At 43.7% G+C, this 25,849-nt stretch overlaps 1 protein-coding gene and 1 long non-coding RNA gene across 22 annotated transcripts in view; one reads left to right on the forward strand and one right to left on the reverse strand.

Annotated features, from left to right (window-relative positions):
- The window catches only part of LOC147120704 (uncharacterized), a 57,108-nt gene extending 38,711 nt beyond the window's left edge, over positions 1-18,397 (reverse strand). For both annotated transcript variants that reach the window (XR_015078226.1, XR_015078225.1), the window contains exon 1: positions 18,286-18,397. This is a non-coding gene — a long non-coding RNA (uncharacterized LOC147120704). The remainder of the gene's footprint in view (positions 1-18,285) is intronic.
- Positions 18,398-18,518: 121 nt separating this feature from the next.
- The window catches only part of neb (nebulin), a 347,384-nt gene continuing 340,053 nt past the window's right edge, over positions 18,519-25,849 (forward strand). For 14 of the 20 annotated variants that reach the window (XM_085986911.1, XM_085986914.1, XM_085986922.1 and 11 more), the window contains exons 1-2: positions 18,521-18,600; positions 19,584-19,674. In XM_085986911.1, coding sequence (XP_085843037.1) covers positions 19,612-19,674 — 63 coding nt within the window. In that variant the 5' untranslated portion in view covers positions 18,521-18,600; positions 19,584-19,611. Of the gene's footprint in view, positions 18,601-19,583; positions 19,675-25,849 lie in introns of all 20 variants that reach the window. The other 6 variants (XM_085986920.1, XM_085986925.1, XM_085986926.1 and 3 more) reach the window with 2 other exon arrangements.

Below are 25,849 nucleotides of genomic sequence, written 5' to 3' on the forward strand. Positions count from 1 at the left end.
TTGTTTGATCGCCTGAGTCGACCTCAGTCTCTTGATAGGAACTAGACATTCCTACACCCTCAAATTTCCTGGTCCATCTGATTAGGATATGCCCGAATGTAAAATGGGTGCAAATCAGCGTAAACAATCGGGACCCAGGGAATGCGGCGATCCCACACCATGGGGGAATTTTAACTTAAAAAAATGGGTAGGATTGGATCATGTGGGTAGTTAAAGTATTAAAAATCTGAATCTCGACCTGAACCCACCTTCAACCCGCCCACTTCTGGTTTTAACGGAGGCAGGATGGGGGCGGGCAGCCAACCCGCTGCCAGGAGGAGGGCGGTCTATTTAAATATTATAATGAGGCGGGAAGCCTCTTTAACCTCCATTTTTATGTTTAACTGTAGCAGGTCAGGTTTTACACACCTTGTTAAACCCGACAGTTACAGCAAGGCGAGGGCTGCTGCATCCAGGAGGTAAGTGCCTTAACCTCCTGAATCCAGGGTCCCTGCCTAACCCACCCCCATGATCGGAACCCCCCCCCGCAGGCCACCAATCCCCCCTCCCCAGGCCTCCGATGCCTCCACGAGGCCGCACCGCTGCTCCTCCGGCTGCCCCATGGCCCATCACCCCTGATCTTCGGCAGACCCCTCCATGCTCCTCCAGCCGCTGAACTTCGGCAGATCCACCCCCACCCTGTGCCCCTCTGTCCCCCGACCTTCAACAGAGTACCACCGCAACAACCCCCACCCTGTGCTCTGCCCGGCTTGCGATCCTGGTCAGACCACCTCCCCCCATCCCGGCCGACCCCTGCCCCTCACGATTCCTCCCTTCCTCCTCTGTGTGGCCTGGTGCCACAGGCCTACCCGCCCGCAGCCAGCCAGCCTCTCAATCTGGCTGGCTGCGAGTGGGAAACAGAGGCTTTCCATGCAAATCGTGCCCTGCCGTTAAACAACAACAACAACTTGTATTTATATAGTGCCTTTAAGGTAGTAAAATGTCCCAAGGCGCTGCACAGGAGTATTTGAAGACAAAACCTTTGACACCAATCCACATAAGGATAAATTAGGGCAGAGATAGGTTTTAAGGAGCGTCTTAAAAGAGGAAAGAGAGGTCGAGAGGCGGAGAGGTTTAGGCAGGGCCTAGTTAAAATCAGCAGAGCCTGTGGGAAACTCGTTCTCCTGGGTTTCCCTTCGGACCTCTTCGGAGACCCCCACCCCCAACCCACCTTCCCCATTAAAATTCAGCCCCATGTATTCCTTAATTAAGTAGGAAAATGAAAGTTTCAACTCATTTACCCATCATTCAGGCACAACGTGTACCAGAAACTGCGATCGGGGAAGCTTGTCCATTTTTATTGTGACTTATAATTATGCCATAAAAATCCATTCAAAGGAAAAGAAAATACAATGCAGGTCCCAGTGAGGATACATTTTTTAAAAAGCTCCAAAATTTGCAATAAAACACAAGTGTTGCGTCCGTGTATAATAAGACACAGACTGCGGAGAACGGTACAACAGGTGTTTACTCAACGTGGCTCACATTGCAACTGATCTGTACAGATTACTACTCAGTGCTATATACAGGTGTGGTCACTGCAGTATACATGAGCTGTAAAAGATAGTCCCCCCCCTTAAAGGTATGTACATTACAACAAGAAAAATGGTTTTGTTTCCTGCTGTGCCTGAAAATCTGGCTGTAATTTGAAGAGAGCCTCTGATAGGCACGTTTTCTGCAATTGTGCTCAATCAGGCTATGTAAATTGGGGGCGGGGCTATTATTATGGGCAAAGATGTGTTCGGCGGAGTGATCGAGAGATGATCGTGAACGATCAAGGAGTTTAGGGCGTAATGTACTTGTAACTCAATTACGCCCAAAACTCTGTGATCTTTAAAACTGCATAATTTGATTTGCGCCTCGATTGGACGTGTCTCTGGGCGCCGTACAGGCTGAGGAGGAGGGAAACACCAAACTGAAGCACTATGGCAACACCACTGACAGGATGGTATAATTACAGCATGATGAGTTTACATAGACAGTTTCCATGATAGCTTTTGGGCATGGGAGTTTATAATGGCAAACTCTGACAGAGACGTGTGATAACAGGGAAATAAGGTTTTGTAGACAGGAAGCGGAAAGACACGTTAGAATTTTAATATATTATGGTCAGATCTACAATGAATTGCAATGGGACACATTCAATTATTTTTGTCACTATGATTAAATGGCAACAATTTCAAGATTCCAATATTTTCTCGGCTTTCATATCTTCTAGCGCTGTACACTAGACACTGGCTGAAGAGTTCAGATGAACTGCTGTAGCCTCCTGCCAATGTTGCTCTGTAACCACCTGCGAGGAGAGATGGAAGAGTAGCCAGGGAGAGCCATCCTCTTTGTAACACTGCATGCTTAAGATAGAGGTTCAGGAAATGCCTGGTTCTCCACTCAGCACCTCCACTGGATGAGCCAGCTGAAACTGGAAGTAGAATTGTAGGTGCCATACTGCATCTAACCATTCTCTTGCACAGCATGCAGAATCTCCAATCAGTGATCGAACACCAATAATTGCAGCTTCTCCTAGCTACACCTATTTCACCATTGCTATTACAGAGATTAAAACCATTTACTTATTAAGTAAGAGCAGAACCCTTATATATAAATTGTATCAGACTGTAGTCTCTTCCAATGCATTGCATGGTTAAATTACCAATAGGGCTAAAGATTATTTTTTTTAAAAAGCAAAATCATTAGACAAGATGCTGCATATTAGCTTCCCCGGAGAGAGTCTTCCACTTAATCTAGAGTTGAGAATAACTATTTCATAAATAATAGGTACTCCCTGTCACAGTCACGAATCTTCCCATCTAGATTCACTTCATTGACTTTACCAGGGTGATAGCTATGTCTTGAGTTTAGTAGCTAGGTATTGATTTTATTCCTCTGACATCGGGTAATTCAACGCCCCCACTTCCCCCCCCCCCCCGGCCCGTGTCCCTCCGCAACCAGCCTTGTTAACGATCATTCTTATTTTTGGAATATTTGTAGTTTCATTTTATTTGAGGTGTCTAATACACTGTATATCATAGGTTAGCACTTTGTGTTAATATTTCCCTGTATATGCATCACACTTTGGACAAATGGTTGTGATACATTGCTGCATTTTATATGTCATTACCTAGCTGAAAATATTTAATATATATAGCATGCAATCTCAAAAGTGAACCTATGGAAGTGATTTTGTGAAGAATATTTCCCTTTTCTATAAATGATTTAAGAGATTATCAAAAGTCAAGGCATCTATTTTTACCAGATTGTATCTGTGTGAGATAGTTTAAAGAGTAGTGATAATCTCACCTTTCCCTGTAAAGGTTAATGGAATAAGATATTGTACTTTGTGTAGCAGATAGTGACCTACCTACCTGTCATATACATTGTATAAATATTATGATAAGAAAGACTGTAAGCATTTTGGTTAATTGTTACGTAAAAAGTCTCTATCTAACTAATGACGGATGGTCACTGTAACAAAAATAAAACCTTTTTGTCTATGTTTGATTATTGACTTGAATCCTTTTTTACTAGTAACAGTAGTTGAGAGGCTAAACACCTCAGTCCTTTGTGAAACGGCCAGCCTTTTTGCTTTATACCAACTTGAAACCCAGATGTCTGAATGGGTATCAATTGGACATGGATATGTAATTAGTAATCCTATAGGTGGTTTCTGTTGGATAATATAAGCTTCATTTGTTAATTGTTTGAATGTCCAAGCTATTCATTTGAATCTACTGACCCACAAGAGCTCCAGGCTTGTTCCACAAACATTGTCTGTGTTTGAATACTACAACTGGTGGCCAATCTATGTAATTAAAAGAGCTACAGTTGTTAATGTCTTGTGTTCTGACATATCATCATAAGTTCTTATAACAGTTCAATGATGAAACAGTTTAACTGGACCAACCATATAAATAATATGGCTACTGGAGCAGGTCAGAGGCTGGGTTTTTTGCTGTGAGTGACTCACCTCCTTACTCCTCAAAGCCTCTCCACTACCTACAAGGCACACATGTGAGTGGTATACTCTCCACTTGCCTGAATGGGTGCAGCTGCAACAACAGTCAAGAAGCTCAACAGCAGCCAGAAGAAAGAAGTCCACTTGACCGGCAGCCCATCCACCACCCTCCCAGTGCCACGTGCTAGTGAGTGTAGGAATAGGAGGATAGAACAGATGAATGCGTGGCTAAAGAGTTGGTGCAGGAGGGAGGGTTTTAGTTTCCTGGATCACTGTGCCTGCTTCTGGGAAAGGTGGGACTTGTACAAGTCGGACGGGTTGCACCTGAACCAGAGCGGGACAAATATCCTTGTGGGGAGGTTTGCTAGCACTGTTGGGGGGGGGGTTTAAACTAACTTGGCAGGGGGATGGGATACAGAGGGGAGCTGAAATAGGGGGTGATGTGCTGCCAATTATAGAGAAAAAAACAAGTCAGCTTGGTAGACAGGGCAAATATATAAGGGCAAGGCTGGATGGCATCTATTTTAATGCAAGGAGTCTTGCAAATAAGGTGGATGAACTGAAGGTGTTGATAAGCACATGGGAGTATGATATTGTTGCTATCACGGAGACATGGTTGAGGGAGGGGCAAGACTGGCAGCTCAATATTCCGGGGTACAGAATCTTCAGGCGAGACAGAGGGGGAGGTATAAGAGGAGGGGGTGTCGCAATATTAATTAAGCAGTCAATTACTGCCATAAGGAGGGATGATATATTAGCAGGTTCCTCGAATGAGGCCATATGGGTGGAGCTTAAAAACAAAACGGGGGCAAGCACTTTGCTGGGAGTGTACTATAGGCCTCCAAACAGTCAGGGGGAGATAGAGGAACAGATATGTAGGCAAATCTCAGAGAAATGTGCAAATAATAAGGTAATAATAATGGGGGATTTCAACTTCCCCAATATTAACTGGGATAGTCAGAGTGTGAAAGGCTCAGAGGGTGTAGAATTCTTAAAGTGCATCCAGGAGAGCTTTTTGAGCCAGCATGTAGAAAGTCCTACAAGAGAGGGGGCGGTACTGGACCTAATTCTAGGGAATGTGGCCGGCCAAGTGGAAGAAGTGCTAGTAGGTGAGCACTTTGGTGACAGTGACTGTTAAGTCTGTGAGTTGTTCAAGTAATTAATACTCAGACTTAATCAGTAACAATAAAACAGGTCTTTACTGGTTGGAGGTAGGGACTATTCTGAATACAAGATTACTGCACAGTGCTTATATACCGGTGTGTTCACCCCCGGTATTACGTCTACAGCAGCCTGAGAAAGTAGTACATCTCTTAAGGTGGAACAGGCTTAAGCTCTCTTAAGGTGGAACAGGTTACATACACAACACTCCTCCCTTCTTAGCTTTATAGTCATCCCCCCCATTTAACATAACGTAATAACATATATACATATATAACTTCATGTTTAACGTAACATATCACAGATTCAGTCTCTGCGGAAAACAGTTCACAGATTCAATCTCTGTGGTGTAGTCGGTTCACGTTACTCATTCAATAGTCCTTTCATGGATTTAACAGCTTGAACTTCCGAACTGATTTGGCTCCGTTCGGAGGGACCACGTGTGTGATCTGGTAGAGGTGATAATGGTTCAGATGGGTCATCTTCTGTTTTTACTTTTCCTTTTCTGCTTCTTGGAGACTCTCTGGGCTCCATTGTCAGCTGCCACAGCTGCCAGCTGCATGCGCAGTTCCTCCTTCTCTTCCTCCTGTTTCCGTCGTAGAGCCAGCTTCTCCCGATGTTCCGTAGACTTTTGGTGCTCCTCCATGATTTCTGCACTATGGGAGTTGAAGTTACAAGCTGGGCAGGACAGGACATCGTAATATTCGGTGTCGTCCACCAGGTCATGGTAATATTCGGTGTCGTCCTGAGCTAGACCAGTGAGAGGGTCGTCTATTTCCTCCATACCCAGCTGGACGTTAGCCAGCTCTTGTTCCAAATCCAGACATCTTTCCTGAAGAGACTTCTTCATGTGTACCTCTGCATCCAGCTTTTTCTGGGCTTTCAGCAAGTCGTTTACTAGTGACCTCATTTGTGATTTTAATACTTCAACTTCCTTTGGAGATTGATTGATCGGACTATGCAATCCCTCTACCAGAGCAGCTGTTTCAGCGGTCTGTTGTTCTACATTGACGTGAGTCAGCGTACTTTTGGCATCCAATGGCTGCTCTGTTGCAGTCGTTTCAGTCTGTGTCGTCACATCAGCCATCTCAATGACTTTTGAGAGCTCCGAACCCTTTTCCTTTGAAGATCGCAGCTCGTGTTCAAGTTTTTCCCATTTCAGAGTCTTGTCCCTCAGCATATGAAGGAGTTGGCTGACCGTTAACTCTTCTGACACCAGATTATGGCACGCACCTTCAGAACCTGAATCAGCTTTGATTCGTTCGGCCTCCTCGCGCAGATGGTTGGTGTGCTCCTGCTCCATTTTCTCCATCAGTTGCTTCTGTTGCCTTTCCAGATTCTCCCACTCTGTAACAAAGAACTTTTTTATTTCATTCATCTCTTGCTCAAAACGGCGAATCATTTGTTCTAATTGCTGTTGTAGTTTGAAATGGAGTTGAGTTCGAGCCCAGTGTCCCTCAAAAATGTGCATATCAGTAGACTTGACAGACTCAGAATTCTCTGTTAAACTATGTTGTTGTTGCTCAGTGGAATTCTGTGCTGAAACTTTGTCTTTTGCACATGGGTTGGTCTTACCATCATCAGTTCTGGAGTCTGGGCTGATTATCTGCACCGAGTTCTCACTCTTTATGGCTTTTAGCGAATGCCAGTCCATATTTATGTTTCTAAACCACTCCCGGCCTAGTAGTGGTGGACCTCCCTCCGGTAGCACATATAAGTCCATTATTTGACTTCCTTTGCCCTTGTTGGCCACTGCAACCTTTATTGTCCCGATGGGGTACACTCTCTGCCCCGTGTAGGTTGTCAATATAATCTCCGTATCCTGTAGGGGAATATGTTGGAATAACCTTCTGTAATCTTTCTTATTCATGACCGACAATGCCGATCCAGTGTCCAATTCCATTTTTACTTGGACTCCTTCTATCTGAAGAGTAACCCAAATTGTCTGGAGGTCTGCACCCTTACCAACGTTGAGTACCCTTAAGCTAGCCAGTTTAATACTGCTTGCGTCTGAATCGGACTCCTGTTCGGCCACCTTGTGTACCTTTGCGTATTTCCCTTGCGGTGACTTCTTGTTGCTGGTCTTCTTCGCTGACCTGCGTACTCTAGCTATATGTCCAAGCCTACCACAAGTTCTACATTCTTGGTTTTTAAACCAACACTGGTTCTGATCATGCGTTGTCTTTCCACAACGATAACATTTAACAGAACTCACACCCAATTTGTGTGCACTGAGCTCCGGTGACTGTAGCTGCATTACTGCCGTGCCTCTCGCTGCGGCTTCATGTGCTGCTGCCATAGTGACCGCCTTCTCAAGCGTCAGCTCATTCTCCTCGAGCAGTCGCTTTTGTGTATCCTGTTTAAATAAACCACACACAAATTTGTCTCGTAGTGCATCTGTCAGTCCCGTTCCAAACTGGCAATATTTCGCTAATTTACGCAATTCCAGCAAATATTCAGCATTGCTTTCATGCTGTAGCTGCCTTCTGTCATAAAATTTAAATCGTTCCGCTAGCATCAGCGGCGTGGGGTTTAGATGATCTTTCAGGACAGTAACAATCTCATCGAACGTCTTATCCGCCGGTTCATCTGGTGATAACAGGTGTTTCAATTGCCCGTATGTCTTCGCACCCATTAAATTTAATAATGTTAGTGCTTTATCAGCCTCACGAATTTTATTGGCCTTACAATAATTTTTAACTCGTTCAACATATATGGCCCAATCTTCGATGTCACTATCAAAGTTGCTAATATTCCCGTGTTTAGGCATTGTAGTACTTTATCAGATTTGCAATTTCTCAGATTTTTTTTTTTACTGCTATCCAAGATGGCGGCTTCCCGCTCTTGCCGTCGTCCTCCGCCCACAAAATGGCGGTTTTCCCGCGCTTGGCGGTCTTCACCCGTCCCCCGACGCCGTCTCCCTTCAGCCCCCGAGTGCGGCCCTTATCTTCGCCGCGATCGCCCGAGTGCGGCCCTTATCAGGAGATGCGATCGCTCTGTTGAAACGCCTCCCGCTCGAAGAGGCTCTCGCGCCCTATTTCTCCGGCTCCCCCAGCCCCGTTCGTGCGGCCAACGCGGTCGACTGCCTGTCGCGTCGCTGCCCGGCTCAGACAACGGCTTACCCACCACCAAGCTGGAGAAGAAGCTGACAGTCGCCGATGGAGGCTCTGAGGTCAGGATGTCTTCCAGTGGGGTGGAGAGGGTGGAAACCTCTCTGCAACGTCCTGGCTGTGGACAAAGCTGCCGTGGAGTGACTGCCGCAGGGTCCGAATCAGACTCGTCGCCAGTGTTAAGTCTGTGAGTTGTTCAAGTAATTAATACTCAGACTTAATCAGTAACAATAAAACAGGTCTTTACTGGTTGGAGGTAGGGACTATTCTGAATACAAGATTACTGCACAGTGCTTATATACCGGTGTGTTCACCCCCGGTATTACGTCTACAGCAGCCTGAGAAAGTAGTACATCTCTTAAGGTGGAACAGGCTTAAGCTCTCTTAAGGTGGAACAGGTTACATACACAACAGTGACCATAATATGGTGAGATTTAAGGTGGTCATGGAAAAGGACAGGGATGGGCCGGAAATAAAGGTTCTAAATTGGGGGAAGGCCGATTTTAATAGGATAAGGCAGGATCTGGCCAAAATGGACTGGGATCAGCTACTTGTAGGAAAATCCGCATCGGAGCAATGGGAGGCTTTCAGAAGGGAGATTGAGATCATACAATGGCAACATGTTCCCGTAAAGGTCAAGGGTGGTTCCAAAAACCACAGGGAACCTTGGATGTCAGGGGATATACGAGAATGGATTAGGAAAAAAAGGAGGGCTTTTGGCAGATACAAAAGGCTAAAGACGGAGGAAGCCCTAGGGGAATACAAAAAGTGCAGGGGGATACTTAAAAAAGAAATTAGGAGATCAAGGAGGGGCCATGAAATAACACTGGCGAGCAAAATAAAGGAAAATCCTAAGATGTTTTATAAGTATATTAAGGGTAAGAGGATAACTAGGGAAAAAATAGGGCCCATTAGGGACAAAAGTGGCAATCTGTGTGTGGAGCCGGAAGATGTAGGAGGGGTTCTAAATGAATTTTTTGCATCTGTTTTCACTATGGAGAAGGACGATGTAGACATAGAAATAGGGCGGGGGGACTGTGATATGCTCGAACATATTAACATCGAGAGGGAGGAGGTATTGGCGGTTTTAGCAGGCCTAAAAATGGATAAATCCCCAGGCCCGGACGAAATGTATCCCAGGCTGCTGTGTGAGGCAAAGGAAGAGATTGCGGGGGCTCTAACACATATATTCAGAACCTCTCTGGCCACAGGGGATGTGCCAGAGGACTGGAGAACCGCTAATGTAGTACCATTATTCAAGAAGGGGAGTAGGGAAAAACCGGGGAACTACAGGTCAGTGAGCCTAACATCAGTGGTAGGAAAATTATTGGAAAAAATTCTGAGGGACAAAATTAGTCTCCACTTGGAGAGGCAAGGATTAATCAGGGATAGTCAACATGGCTTTGTCAAGGGAAGATCATGTCTGACTAATTTGATTGAATTTTTTGAGGGGGTGACTAGGTGTGTGGATGAGGGTAACGCAGTGGATGTGGTATACATGGATTTCAGTAAGGCCTTCGATAAAGTCCCGCACAGGAGACTGGTCAAGAAGGTAAGAGCCCATGGAATCCAGGGTGCCTTGGCACATTGGATACAAAACTGGCTTAGTGGCAGAAGGCAGAGGGTGATGGTCGAAGGTTGTTTTTGTGACTGGAAGCCTGTGGCCAGTGGGGTACCACAGGGATCGGTGCTGGGTCCCTTGCTGTTTGTAGTGTACATTAATGACTTGGATATGAATGTAAAGGGTATGATCAGTAAGTTCGCGGATGATACAAAAACTGGTAGGGTGGTAAATAGCGAGGAGGGTAGTCTCAGTCTGCAGGACGATATAGATGGGCGGAACAGTGGCAAATGGAATTTAACCCGGAAAAGTGCGAGGTGATGCACTTTGGGGGGACTAACAAGGCAAGGGAATACACAATGAATGGTAAGACCCTAGGCAAGACGGAGGGTCAGAGGGATCTGGGTGTGCAAGTACACAGATCCCTGAAGGCGGCGGAACAGGTGGATAAGGTGGTAAAAAAGGCATATGGGATACTTGCCTTCATTAGCCGAGGCATAGAATATAAGAGCAAGGAGGTTATGATGGAGCTGTATAAAACACTGGTTAGGCCACAGCTGGAATACTGTGTGCAGTTCTGGTCGCCACACTACAGGAAGGATGTGATCGCTTTGGAGAGGGTGCAGAGGAGATTCACCAGGATGTTACCAGGACTGGAGCGCTTCAGCTATGAAGAGAGACTGGGCAGATTGGGTTTGTTTTCCTTGGAGCAGAGGAGGCTGAGGGGGGACATGATTGAGGTGTACAAAATTATGAGGGGCATAGATAGGATGGATGCTGAGGAGCTTTTTCCCTTAGTAGAGGGGTCAATAACTAGGGGGCATAGATTCAAGGTAAAGGGCGGGAGGTTTAGAGGGGATTTGAGAAAGAACTTTTTCACCCAGAGGGTGGTTGGAGTCTGGAACTCACTGCCTGAAAGGGTTGTGGAGGCAGGAACCCTCACAACATTTAAGAAGCATTTAGATGAGCACTTGAAATGCCATAGCATACATGGCTACGGACCAAATGCTGGAATATGGGATTAGATTAGACAGGGCTTGATGGCCGGTGCGGACACGATGGGCCGAAGGGCCTCTATCCATGCTGTATAACTCTATGACTCTATGACATCCACTATGTGCCCACCACTGTTGTACTGTGGCTGTAGTGTGTCCTATCTACAGGATGCTCTGCAGCAAGTCACTGGCTTCTTCGGCAGAACCTCCCAAACCCTGGACCTTCACCACCTAGAAGGCCAAGGGCAGCAGGTGCATGGGAACACCATCACGTCCAAGTTCCCCTCCAAGTCACACATCATCCTGACTTGGAATTATTTTGTCATTCCTTTATCATCGCTGTGTCAAAATCCTGGAACTCCCTACAGCATTGTGGGAGCACCTTTAATATAACTGTGGATATATCTGGGGGTGCCTGAGCCCAGCTAGTCATTATACAGTAAGTAAAGGAACTGGGCTATTTTGAATCTATGGTAGTGTTTCAACATGTAAGAACTGAGCAACCACTTTCAAGAATCAAAGTATGTTGAGCGATAGCAGGAGCGGTGAGAGCGGAGGTTCAGTGAGTATTTAAACTCACTTTTGCGGGCTTTTTTTTACAGGCCATTGTCGGGAGCGGTGAGAGCGGAGGTTCAGTGAGTATTTAAACTCACTTTTGCGGGCTTTTTTACAGAGGCCATTGTTGGGAGCAGTGAGAGTAGAGGTTCAGTGAGTATTTAAACTCACTTTTGCGGGCTTTTTTACAAAGGCCATTGTCGGGAGCGGTGAGAGCGGAGGTTCAGTGAGTATTTACACTCACTTTTGCGGACTTTTTTATAGAGGCTTACCAATCTCGCAGACAGGCGGTGGCGTTCCAGAGCCACGTCACGATTCAAAACGTGACGCGGGAAGGAGGAAGCAGCTGATTGAGTGAGTACTTATACAACTCTATAGTTTGACAGTTAAGGTTCATAGTTTATAAAGTTAGAAGGTCTTAATTTTGTGGTTATAGTTTCTAAGGTCTCTGTTGTGTAGCGGGGAGTGCTAGGAAACAAGGGCCCGTGAGTATATCATTTAATTGTAGTATAATTGGTGGTATTGATTTAATTTAAATTAATTAAAGGGTAAGTCATGGCAGCAAAGCTCAACCCTGTGGCATGCTCCTCCTGCACTATATGGGAAATCAGGGACATTTCCTGTGTCCCTGGCGACCATGTGTGCGGGAAGTGTATCTAGCTGAAGCTACTGGCAGACCGCATTGCAGCGCTGGAGCTGCGAATGGATACATACTAGAGCATTCGCGATGCTGAGGACATCATGGATATCCTGTTTAATTAGTTGGTCACACCGCAGGTAAAGGCTGCATAGGCAGGAAGGGAATGGGTGACCAACAGGCAGAGTAGTAAGCGCAGGCAGGGATCCCCTGTGGCCATCTCCCTCTCAAACAGATATACCGCTTTGGATATTGTTGGGGAGGATGCCTTATCGGGGGAAGGCAGCAGCAACCAACTTCCTGGCACCATCGGTGGTTCTGCTGCATGGGACGGGAGGAAAAAGAGTGGGAGAGCTATAGTGATAGGGGATTCTATTGTAAGGGGAATAGATAGGCATTTCTGCGGCCGCAAATGAGACTCCAAGATGGTATGTTGCCTCCCTGGTGCAAGGGTCAAGGATGTCTCGGAGCGGCTGCAGGGCATTCTGGAGGGGGAGGGTGAACAGCCAGTTGTCGTGGTGCATATAGGTACCAACGATATAGGTAAAAAAATGGGATGAGGTCCTAAAAGCTGAATATAGAGAGTTAGGAGGTAAATTAAAAAATAGGACCTCAAAGGTGGTAATCTCAGGATTGCTACCAGTGCCACATGCTAGTCAAAGTAGAAATAGAAGGCTATTTCAGATGAATACGTGGCTAGAAGAAGGGTGCAAGGGGGAGTGATTCAAATTCCTGGGACATTGGAACTGGTTCTGGGGGAGGTGGGGCCAGTACAAACTGGACTGTTTGCACCTGGGCAGGACCGGGACCGATGTCCTAGGGGGAGTGTTTGCTAGTGCTGTTGGGGAGGGTTTAAACTAAAATGGCAGGGGTTTGGGAACCTGTGCAGGGAGACAGAGGAAAGGGAAGCAAGAATAGAAGCAAAAGACAGGAAGGAGAAAAGCAAAAGTGGAAGTCAGAGAAATCAAGGGCGTAAATCAAACATGGCCACAGTAAACAATCATTCTAAAAGGTCTAAGAGTGTTAAAAAAACAAGCCTGAAGGCTTTGTGTCTTAATGTGAGGAGCATTCATAATAAGATGGATGAAATAGCTGCGCAAATAGATGTAAACGGATATGATATAATTGGGATTACGGAGACATGGCTCCAGGGTGATAAAGGCTGGGAATTCAACATCCAGGGGTATTCAATATTCAGGAAGGACAGGCAAAAAGGAAAAGGTGGTGGGGTAGCATTGCTGGTTAAAGAGGAGATTAACACAATAGTAAGGAAGGATATTAGCTCTGATGATGTGGAATCTGTATGGGTAGAGCTGAGAAATACCAAGGGGCAGAAAACATTAGTGGGAGTTGTATACAGACCCCCAAACAGTAATGTTGAGGTTGGGGATGACATTAAACAGGAAATTAGGGATGCATGCAATAAGGGCACAGCAGTTATCATGGGTGACTTTAATCTACATATAGATTGGGCTAACCAAATTAGTAACAATACTGTGGAAGAGGAATTCCTAGCGTCTATATGGGATGGTTTCCTGGACCAATATGTCGAGGAACCAACTAGAGATCAGGCCATCTTAGACTGGGTATTATGTAATGAGAAAGGATTAATTAGCAATCTTGTTGTGCGAGGCCCCTTGGGGAGGAGCAATCATAATATGATAGAATTCTTCATTAAGATGGAGAGTGAAGTAGTTGATTCAGAGACTTGGGTACTGATTTTAAATAAAGGAAACTACGATGGTATGAGGCGCGAGTTGGCTAGGATGGACTGGGAAATGTTACTTAAAGGGTTGACGGTGGATAGGCAATGGCAAACATTTAAAGATCACATGGATGAACTACAGAATTTGTTCATCCTGTTTGGCATAAAAATAAAACAAAAAAGGTGACTCAACCGTGGCTAACAAGGGAAATTAGGGATAGCATAAGATCCAAGGAGAGGACATATAAATTGGCCAGAAAAAGCAGCAAACCTGAGGATTGGGAGCAGTTTAGGATTCAGCAAAGGAGGACAAAGGGATTCATTAAGAGGGGGAAAATAGAGTATGAGAGTAAACTTGCAGGGAACATAAAAATTGATTGTAAAAGCTTCTATAGATATGTGAAGAGAAAAAGATTGGTAAAGTCAAGCATAGGTCCCTTGCAGTCAGAATCAGGGGAATTTATAATGGGGAACAAAGACATGGCAGACCAATTAAATACATACTTTGGTTCTGTCTTCATAAAGGAGGACACAAATAATCTCCCAGAGATGTCGGGGAACAAAGGGAGAAATAGAATGAAATCAGTATTTGTAGGGAAATGGTGTTAGGACAATTGACGGGATTGAAGGCCGATAAATCCCCAGGGCCTGATCATCTACATCCTAGGGTACTTAAGGAAGTGGCCCTAGAAATAATAGATGCATTGCTAGTCATCTTCCAAAATTCTATAGACTCTGGAACAGTTCCCATGGATTGGAGGGTAGCTACTGTAACCCCACTATTTAAAAAAGGTGGTAGAGAAAAAACAGGGAATTATAGACTGGTAAGCCTGACATCGGTAGTGGGGAAAGTGCTAGAGTCCATTATAAAAGATGTAATAGCACAGCAGCCGAAAAACAGCGACCGGATCAGACAAAGTCAACATGGATTTACAAAAGGTACTGGAATTTTTTGAGGATGTAACTAGTAGAATAGATAAGGGAGAACCAGTGGCTGTGGTGTATTTGGACTTTCAGAAGGCTTTCGATAAGGTGCCGCATAAGAGACTAGTGTGCAAAGTTAAAGCACATGGGATTGGGGGTAAGGTACTGACTTGGATAGAAAACTGTTTGGCAGACAGGAAGCAAAGAGTTGGAGTAAACGGGTCTTTTTCCGAGTGGAAGGCAGTGACTAGTGGGGTACCGCAGGGATCGGTGCTAGGGCCCCAGTTATCCACAATATATATTAATTATCTAGACGAGGGAACTAAATGTAATATCTCCAAGTTTGCAGATGACACAAAGCTGGGTGGGCGTGTGTGCTGTGAGGAGGATGCAGAGAAACTCCAGTATGATTTGGACAGGTTGGGCGATTGGGCAGATGCATGGCAGATGCAGTATAATGTGGATAAATGCGAGGTTATCCACTTTGGTGGCAAAAACAGGAAGGCAGATTATTATCTGAATGGCAATAGATTGGGAAAAGGTGAAGTGCAATGAGACCTGGATGTCCTTGTGCACCAGTCACTGAAGGTAAGCATGCAGGTGCAGCATGCGGTTAAGAAGGCAAATGGTATGCTGGCCTTCATAGCGAGAGGATTCGAGTACAGGAGCAAGGATATCTTGCTGCAGTTGTACAGGGCCTTGGTGAGACCACACCTTGAGTATTGTGTGCAGTTTTGTTCGCCTTATCTGAGGAAGGATGTTCTTGCCATGGAGGGAGTGCCGCGAAGATTCACCAGACTGATACCTAGGATGGCAGGAATGACATATGAAGAGAGATTGGGTCGATTAGGCTTATATTCGCTAGAGTTTAGAAGAATGAGAGAGGATCCCATTGAAACTTATAAAATTCTAACAGGACTAGACAGATTAGATGCAGGAAGGCTGTTCCCGATGGCGGGGGAGTCCAGAACCAGGGGTCACAGTCTAAGGATAAGGGGTAAGCCCTTTAGGACTGAGATGAGGAATTTCTTCACCCAGAGAGTGGTGAACCTGTGGAATTCTCTACCACAGAAGGCAGTTGGGGCCAATTCATTAAATATATTCAAGAAGGAGTTGGATATATTTCTTAAGGCTAAAGGGATCAAGGGATATGGGGAGAAGGCAGGGACAGGGTACTGAATTTGGATGATCAGCCATGATCGCATTGAATGGCGGAGCAGGCTCGAGGGGCCGAATGGCCTACTCCTGCTCCTATCTTCTATGTTTCTATGTTTCTATGTTTCTAGAAGCATAGTTTATAGTTTTTTGTCGTTTATGATGTATATATAATAGCATAATGTGTGTAACACTGTAATATGTATATTTTTGTACTGAATATAATTAACTTATTTTTTCTATGTTAAGTAAATGATCTCTTGATTTATAGCCTGAGCCTCAGCCTGATAGAGTGTATAATCAATCTGCCTACCACAAACAGGGGCAGTAACATGGCAGCATGTGGCACATTCCAGTAGATCAGAGTCTGTTCGGTTCCTGGGTCTCACTGTCATTTACTTAGATATTGGGCAGGTTAAGAAGCACACTCCAGCTTGTAGGAGATGTGAGGCCTATTTACAGGGATAGCTGGTGATGCTGAACCTGAGCAAATCATCAAGTTAGAACCCACAGAAATGCCCAGGCCCTAAGCTCTGAAATTCCCTCCCTAAACCGCCCCACCTCCCTTTCCTTCTTTAAGTCACTCCTTAAAACCTAACTCTTTGACCAAGCTTTTGGTCACCTGTCCTAATATCTCTTTATGTGGCTCGGTGTCAAATTTTGTCTGATAACGCTCCTGTGATCTACCTTGGGATGTTTTACTACATTAAAGGGGTTATATAAATGCAAGTTGTTGTTGTTGTGTTACACCGGGGAATTGAGGATAGAAAAGTCAACTGAAGAGTCAGATCAAAAGCAAAATTCTGTGGCTGCTGGAAATCTTAAATACAAACAGAAAATGCTGGAAATACTCAGCAGGTCAGGCAGCATCTGTGGGGAGAAACAGAGCTAACGTTGTCCTTTCATCAGAACTGAAGAGATGGATCTTAGCTTTGTCCATTTGACACACCCATTATCTCATTTCCCTCGTGTCGTGTGGGTTGAGCTAACTATTACCATAATATCAATATTTTGGTTACGTCCAGTCCTTCATGGCCTTTCAAAGTCATTGTGCAATCTCAAACAATATAAGCCTGAAACGGGTTGACATGATGCCCTGTATTAGGATGTCAAGCGTGAGCAGCATCGATTAGGCCTAGCTGCCACCAATTGATCTGAAAATAATTCATTCATACAACACTATTTCCAAACAGAGAAACAGGAAACAAGCACAGAGGATGTACCGTGTATGATGTCGTTGTGGAGGGGGTGATACCTTGTGTTAGAAATTCTAAACGAAATGAATGAGAGACATTCTGAAAATAAAGATGGCTGTTAACAAAGAAAACTGCTGAGGGGCACTGGGGAGGAAGGAATTGTTCAATGGAAGAGGAATGAATACAGGATACAGCTCAGCATTCCCGTCACAATCCTGCTAATTCACAAATCTAGTTAAATCTATTGGCCCAGTACGTCGGGTCCCAACGCGTGAGTACGGACGGGGTACTCACGCGTGGGCCCGTTGGAAGTGCCGGATTTCAGCATGCACAGCGCATGCGCGGGAAACCGGCATTTCCTCCAAGGGGTTCAGAGGTCCAACGCGTGCGCGCAGGACTCTGCGGGCACGCGTTGAACTTCCTTCTTTTTTACAGGTTTGCCCGTGTGTAAGGGCCTCAACTTTTTACGAATGTAAAGAGGAGACGTAAGGACTTGATTCTTTAAGGTAAGTGGTCTATTATTTAAAATTATAACATTTTTTCCACAGATTTATTGTTTTTAAGGACTTTACAGTAAGGTAAGTGTATTTTTAGACCCGATTTTTTAAAAAATTATTATTTTTTAAAATTTGAATAATTGTTTAAAATAGTTTTTTAAAGTTATTTATAGTTCATTTAATTAGTGGGATGTTTTTTAAAATTTTATTTAAAGTTTAAGTAGTGTTTTGGGCACCCGTAGTTTTCATGAGTTTGACAGTTCTTACTATCAAACTCATGAATGAAGTTTTCCCTCCCCTGATTGGCTGCCCAGTGCTCACCTGATCCCAGCCGGCACATCGCACTAACTACGCCGCTGAATCAGGCAAGCACAGCGCGCCGACAGCTGAACCGGGCCTGTGACAGGAAATGCAAGCAGGCCCAGGCTTCAGCTGTCGGCGCGCCGGGTAAGTGCACATCGGGGGCTTGCACGCGCGGCAAGCCCCCGAACCTAATTTCTGGGCCATTAATTCTATTTTAACTCAACCTTTTCAGCAGTCAGCCTTTCCCTGCTAAAGTATATCAAACTTATGGAGTTCTTTCCTCCCATGGGTAACAGCCATTAGATGATATTATGGGTACAACTCCCAAAGTAAACAAGGTGCTCACTAATAGTCAAAAAGGAATGTTGAAAAGTTGCCGAGTTCGACCTTTTGAAGTCCCTGTCCTATCACCTTCCGACAGATGTTTACACACTCAATGGAAACAATGAATTACAGTCACAAAATTTAGCAGAGAAAATCTCCACGGCTACTAACTTGAAACGAGAGCCGCTGAAATAGTCCTCTGACCGGGAAGCTGCAGCCATTGAATTTGCATTGTCTGAGATCATCCAAGCCTTTGGCCAGCATCACTGGTGTCCCTCCATGGGTTTGCTGAACAGGTGGCTATTGAAGGGGTCACTAGGTATATTTAGCATCTGAAACCCGAGTAAAGCACTTTCTGATTGGTCTGCCGGTTCGCATGATAATTTAGACGCTGATGCAGCTAGTAGCTCTTGTCCAGCGTTTCTTGGGAGGGGAGCGCTGGCGAGGCTGTAGCTGCTGGGGGAAAATTACTTAAAAAAATTACGGGTAAGATTTTGTTATTTCTGTCTCGAATGCTGATTGTAAGTGTGTTCTTGTAAGGCGGTGCTGTATTTGATATATGCTTTAGTTACTTTATAATATGTTTAGTCAAGATGGGTTAGATTGGGTCTTTGACCTCTGTTTAGAGTACAGTAAACCTTCTCAACTATGAATCTGGCTGGTGCTTAGTTTTAGGACATTCCCCACACGGGGTATTCTCGGTAACGGCTGCACTGGTTTTGTGTTAATCGCGGAATCATATCCAGGCTATTGGTTATTTTCTTTTAATATTAGAACTTTCTGAAAGAGCTCAACAGCCTGTGTTCCTAAATTTAACCATGCAGCCATGGCCTTTACTTACCTCAGAAGGAATTGCAACTCAGCTAGCTAAACTAAACCAGCCAATCACACAGTGGTATTAACTTACATGACAAATAACTCGAGGCCTAGGAACAGCTGTTGCAAGCCCTCGCTACTTGATCTAGACACTTCCCTCCCTCCCCCCCCCTTATTGCGCCACCCATTGAGCCTTAATATTGACAGAACCATCGTATCATTCCTTGAATCAAAACTGTGCATAGAAATAAGTGGAGTTCCATTTTATTTAATTATTATCAGACAGCAGCACCTCACCTACTGTCCCCATTTTTTACAGCTGTAACTTAAAGGGCTGCAGAAAGTGAAGGGAGTACATTCCTACAGCAATTGGACAGTGCCCAGTCTCATTTCTGTGAGGTCGTTGGTTATACTTTATTGCTGACGTCTAGCAAGTATTTTTGTGCACGGTATGTCTGCCGTACATTATACGTCTATCTAGATGTGTATATAGAGCACCTCAAAGCTCGCCTCTTTCCTGATGCTATTACAGAGCCCCTTAAAATAATTTGCATTTACCGATCCGCTCTTTACTCCTTTCTCAGAATTACCTGCGTATTTTTTTTCCCCATTTGGTGTATTGGTTTAGAATCTGACATCTTGCGTTATTTTAGGACGCTCCGTCATTGACAGGCAGTAAAAATGGAAGACGAAGAGGGAGAATATGAGGAATATGAAGAGTATGAAGTGGAGGAGACTGTAACGGTAAGAAGTGTAAAACAGTTGTGGAAATGTGATTACTTGGAAAGAAATCAACAGATTCACTTTCCTGCTGCCATCTTGTCTTTATATAGTGAACATTTTAAAACAATTTTCTAACAATATATTCCACTAATAATTACAGATGTATTGATTTTGGTTAACTTAACAATCTTCATGATAATTAAAACATCATAATTAAAAATGGCGGTATTTAATATACCAAGATTTTATCCCATTGATTAAACAAACCATTATATATAGCCCCTAGCTAAAATTAGGGAGGGTGGGTTCATAAAAATAATCAAAGCCTTTTCCTTCACGACTGTAGAAAAATGTGTCCAATAATTAACAAACAAAAATGATCCTGCTATATTTGGCACTTCGATGAACATTTTCCTTCTTGCAGTGCGCCTTTATTTTTCAGTACCTCGTAAATTGAAGCTTATGTTTTATGTTGAAAGACATATTTTTTGAGACTAAACAATAAATGAATAATCCTTCAGCCTCTAAGCTGAAAAAAGAATATTTGCCTCAAGACATCTTACTATAAAAAGACAAAGCTAGTTTTCCCTTACTTTTTGTGATATTACTCATTGCTATTTTCCCACTTCATACCAGAGTCTCTGCTGTCCTGAGATACTTTAGCAGTCAGCACTTATAAAAGACATGCTGAGCACGCACAAGGAATGCAGCATCCAAGTTCAAACAGGCTGAGCAGTCAGTTCTCAAGTGGTTGGTAGGGTAGAAGGTGCTCTGACGGATATGTAATAATAATCTAGTCTGACTAAATGGCCTTGAGCATCTTTATATTTTCCACCTGGAATATTCCTCTTTGGCATTGGTTTCGTCTGCAGCCACTATTTGGAATCAACAAGAGTAGTCCATTAAATGCTGAAATATAATTGTGGCTATTACTGATTTTACATCAATAAAGGACCTATCTGTGGTGAATATCTGGCATTGCTAGGAATAGTCTATCAAATATTAATTGCAGATATTGCTGGTTTTCCTCTATTTTGACAGTTTCCTGATGTACTTTTCCTAATCTTCTGTGATGAAGGTCAACTTCCTCAATATTTTTTGAATCATAATTTACTGACATTTTGGATTTTGTTTTGTCCCACCTTGTAGATCGCTAATCGATTACAGGAACGAATCCTTTAACTAAACCAATAAATACTCATTTGATTTGTTCAATCTATTTACTTTTATCGCTGCTGGGAATTTTCTGATACTTATAGGTGCTGTCAATCCTTGTTAGCAGGAATTATCTTAGATTACTTGCTTTAGAAGGTAGGATCATTAATGATGAATTGACCGACTGATAGTACATACAGTACTATACAGGTTCTTGACCATAGTATGAAGCAAACGCCTGTGGTAATGTATTTGTTCAGTAAAAACAATTTATGCAAAAGCTCCTCTCTTTGGCTCAGTCACTAAGTGCACTGCTTACTGTAGGGTTGAGCTATACAGACCAGGAATGCCTTGGGGTCAGTTCTCAGATTGTGTTGAGTTAACTCATCCCAGTTGGGCGGTGGTAGAGCACGACAATTGAACACAGCACCCCTGGTTTTAAGCAAGGAAAAAACTCGCCAGGGTTTTCACTCCTGATCATTAGATAGTGACCCCTGCTGGAAGGTGTACATGTGCAGTCATCATATGGAGACTGATCAGGCTCAGTTGTGAGGCCCTCCAGAATCATACAGCCTGCTGACACTCACTGTCTACGTTCACAAGTGTCAATGTAGATTGTTGGGCACTAAGAGAATCAAGGGATATGAGGATAGGGTGGGAAAGTGGAGTTGATATAGAAGTTCAGCCATGATCTTATTGAATGGCAGAGCAGGCTCGAGGGGCCAAATGGCCAACTCCTTCTCCTATTCTTATGTTCTTATGTTCTTAACATGCTTGATACTTGGTACAGGGCCTTGGTGAGACCACACCTTGAGTATTGTGTGCAGTTTTGGTCACCTTATCTGAGGAAGGATGTTCTTGCCATGGGGGGAGTGCAGCGACGATTCACCAGACTGATACCTGGGATGGCAGGAATGACGTATGAAGAGAGATTGGGTCGATTAGGCTTATATTCATTAGAGTTTAGAAGAATGAGAGGGGATCTCATTGAAACTTATAAAATTCTAACAGGACTAGACAGACTAGATGTAGGAAGGATGTTCCCGATGGCGGGGGAGTCCAGAACCAGGGGCCACAGTCTAAGGATAAGGGGTAAGCCATTTACGACAGAGATGAGGAGGAATTTCTTCACCCAGTGAGTGGTGAACCTGTGGAATTCTCTACCACAGAAGGCAGTTGAGGCCAATTCATTAAATATATTCAAGAAGGAGTTAGATATATTTCTTAAGGCTAAAGGGATCAAGGGATATGGGGAGAAAGCAGGGACAGGGTACTGAGTTTGGATGATCAGCCATGATCTCATTGAATGACAGAGCAGGCTCGAGGGGCCGAATGGCCTACTCCTGCTCCTATCTTCTATGTTTCTATGATACTTATGCCTAGAAATGGGCAGTTGGGCGAGGTACACTAGTGCCCTTGGACCTGTACTTCAACTTTAGGAGAGGACAGGATGAAATTGAGACAAAATAATTGAACTCCCCTCCCCTCCTGAAAGCAGTGACTGTTTGCTGGGTTACAGCTGTGACTCTGGCTAATTTTCCCTTTCCCTCCTTCAGGAATACTAAAGGCAATTGTAATATCCCAACTATTGCTTCAGCTGAGATTAGGTAATGTAGCACAGACTGGGAATTAAACTTGGGCCCTCCAGTTCTATACTATAACCAACAGTCAAAGCTGCTGGTGCAATGTGTTTGTTCAAGTGACTGTAACTAATAGCAATGATCATTGAAACGTATAAAATTCTTAGAGGGCTTGACAGGGTAGATGCTGAGAAGCTGTTTCCCCTGGCTGGGGAGTCTAGAACTAGGGGTCATAGTCTCAGGACAAGGGGTCGGCCATTTAGGACTGGGATGAGGAGACATTTCTTCACTCAGAGGGTGGTGAATCTTTGGAATTTTCTACCCCAGAGGGCTGTGGATGCTGAGTCAAGACTGGGATCGATAGATTTTTAGGCACTAAGGGAATCAAGGGATACGGGGATAGGGCGGGAAGGTGGAGTTGATGTAGATGTTCAGCCATGATCTTATTGAATGATGGAGCAGGCTCGAGGGGCCTTGTGGCCTGCTCCTGCTCCTATTTCTAATGTTCTTATGTTCTTAACATGGTTGACTCTTGCCTCTGAAGTGGCCTAGCAATCCCCAGTCGTATCAAGATGCGCCACGTTTGTCAGGGCAATTAAGGGTGGGCAATAAATCCTGAAAATGAATTAAAAAAAAATATAGCTCAGAACTACTTCTGAGAGCACCTTTAGCCACGAAGCCATCAAGACAGTTGGTAGAAAAGTTAGAATTTATGTGTTTTTATCAAACTTTCTGCCCCCCAAGAATACAGATAATTGTACATTCTTAAAATGTGAACACAGTCAAATGTCAGTGTTTGCCAACTTCTGGAGATGGATAAATAGTTCTGCTTTTTAGGGGCTTATAATGGAGTGGATATTGGCTTATATGGAGATTTTGCCAAGGCCAAGTAAGCATCTGTCATAGTAACACTGTTTGTAATATTGAAGGTGCATTGTAGAATAAAATGCAATCTTTAGTTTAAAAATAGTGATTGACCGCCCCTTATAATGTATTTTGTTCAAAATCAGAACTAACTAGATGAAACCTATTAAAATAATAAAAGAGCTGATGTACTGTAAAATATTTTGATCCTTATTGTGTTTCTTATTTTGATAATATAAAAATATTAAAGAGACTCTATTTTTTGTAAGAGCAAGATATAATTGGTTGAAGTCATGTTGGTCTATTTTTATCGTTTATCTATTTTTTAAATATCTAAGTTTATCACCTGTCAGAAATCCTTTGTGATGAGATGAATTTAAAACAGTCATTACAAAATGTTAATTAATTTGTTGTTTCAAAACCAAAAGTAAAAATTGTGATAAAATATTTTATGAATAACGTGGAAATATTGTCATTCTGCTGTTAATGTGGGGTGAGTTCGTTTTCCTGTTGACTATTATTGTACCGAACAATCTCAATTCATTTCATTGTGCATGCATTGTTTACCATTACTGTGGCTAAATGAAGGTGTCATAAAGCATATGCTGTGTCTCTATCATGATATGTGCACTTTTTGCCTGGTCATCTGCTGGTCTTCCTCACCCTGGTTACTAACCTCTCGTAATCTGTTTCCCAGCTCCATCTTCCATCGTTCGGACGATAACCCATAATCATCACTGGTTTTTGCCAAACCATTTCACATTATGTTCCGAGAAAATTGCGTAATGTTGCGTGAGGCGATAAAAATGATTCAACGCTATTATAAGCCAAAGATTGTTCTCATGCCATCACCATGAAGAGTGGCTTTTCATCCATGACAAATTTGCTTCATGTTGTCATTGTTTTCTTGACGATGGCCACATTCCAGCTCTGGAGCGAGTCTGTGCAGTCTTCTTAAATAATTGAATTGGAAATCGTAGCCAGTTATACTATTTCTGATCTGAAAATGAGTGGGTGATTTTAGTCTAGTGTCAGGAGACTGTAGGAAATATGAGTCAGCCCCAGGCTGGTTGTAATGAGCTAAATCCACTAAAATAGACCTGGACACATAATAACAACAGGTTCTAAATGTGTAATGTGAATCAGGTAACACTGTAGGGTTTGCAAAAGGTCATCTGAACAGTTTATTCATGTATCCCAGCTTTGCTATTGACATCATGACAAAGTAATTAACGCAGTAGATGATTTATGCAGGATATATTATAAACCAAATGTTACTCATCATGACCAACAAAATATTGGTGCTTTTAGCAGATACAAATCATGTCCACTTTAATTGAATTGAATAAAACTCCTTTTTATTTTCAGAAAAAAAGCTTTTATTTCGTTCAACCCTGAAATAATAGAAACAAATTGCTCAGCAAAAAGTTGTGGGCATTATTTGGCCTAAAACTCAGAAGGAGAATAAGATGCCTACGAAAGCTGTTGGATTGTAAAAACTCACCTGCTTCACTAATGTCCTTTAGGGAAGGGAACCTACAGACTCCAGTATACGGTTGCCTCATATAAGTGGTCTAGTAAGCCACTCCATTGTAAAAACAGTAAAAGAAAGAAAGAGTTTGCATTTATATAGTGCCTTTTGCAGCCCTAGGACCTCCCAAAGTACTTCACAGCCAATAAAGTACTTTGGAAGTGTAGTCACTGTTGTTACCAGTTAATTTGTGTGCAGCAAGCTCCCACAAACAGCATTGAGACGCATGACCAGATAATCTGTTTTAGTAATGTTGGTTGATGGGTAATATTGGACAGGACACCAGGAGAACTCCACTGCCCTTGTTCCAATAGTGCCATGATATCTTTTACACCCACCTGAGAGAAACATAGAAACATAGGAGCAGGAGTCGGCCATTCGGCCCTTCGAGCCTGCTCCGCCATTCAATATGATCATGGCTGATCCTCACAGAATCACAGAATCCCCACAGTGCAGATAGAGGCCATTTCGGCCCATCGAGCCTGCACCGACTCATATCCCACCCTATCCCCGTAACCCCACGTATTTAATCCCCTAACACTAAGGGCCAATTTATCATAGCCAAATCAACCTAACCCGCACATCCTCTATCTCAATACCATATTCCCACTCTCTCCTCATACCCCTTGATGCCTTTTGTGTCTAGAAATCTATCTATCTCCTTCTTAAATATATTCAGTGACTTGGCCTCCACAGCCTTCTGTGGTAGAGAATTCCACAGGTACACCACCCTCTGAGTGAAGAAATTTCTCCTCATCTCAGTCCTAAATGTCCTACCCCATATCCTGAGACTGTGACCCCTCGTTCTAGACCCCCGAGCCAGGGGAAACATCCTCCCTGCATCCAGTCTGTCTAGCCCACAGGGAAGACAATGCCTCAATTTAAAGTCTCATCTACAGTTCAGCACTGAAGTGTCAGCCTAGATTAAGTTCTCAAGTCTCTGGCGTGGGACTTGGCCCCACACCTTCTGACTTAAGAGGCGAGAATGCGACCAACTGAGACAAGACTGACACCTTGTCAGTGTCACTAAGGGATGGGCAATAAATATGGCCTTGAAAGCATTACC

The sequence above is a fragment of the Somniosus microcephalus genome, chromosome 4, assembly GCF_052327205.1.
Source record: "Somniosus microcephalus isolate GS21.2 chromosome 4, FLI_Smic_1.0, whole genome shotgun sequence".
In the NCBI taxonomy this organism is placed as follows: domain Eukaryota; kingdom Metazoa; phylum Chordata; class Chondrichthyes; order Squaliformes; family Somniosidae; genus Somniosus; species Somniosus microcephalus.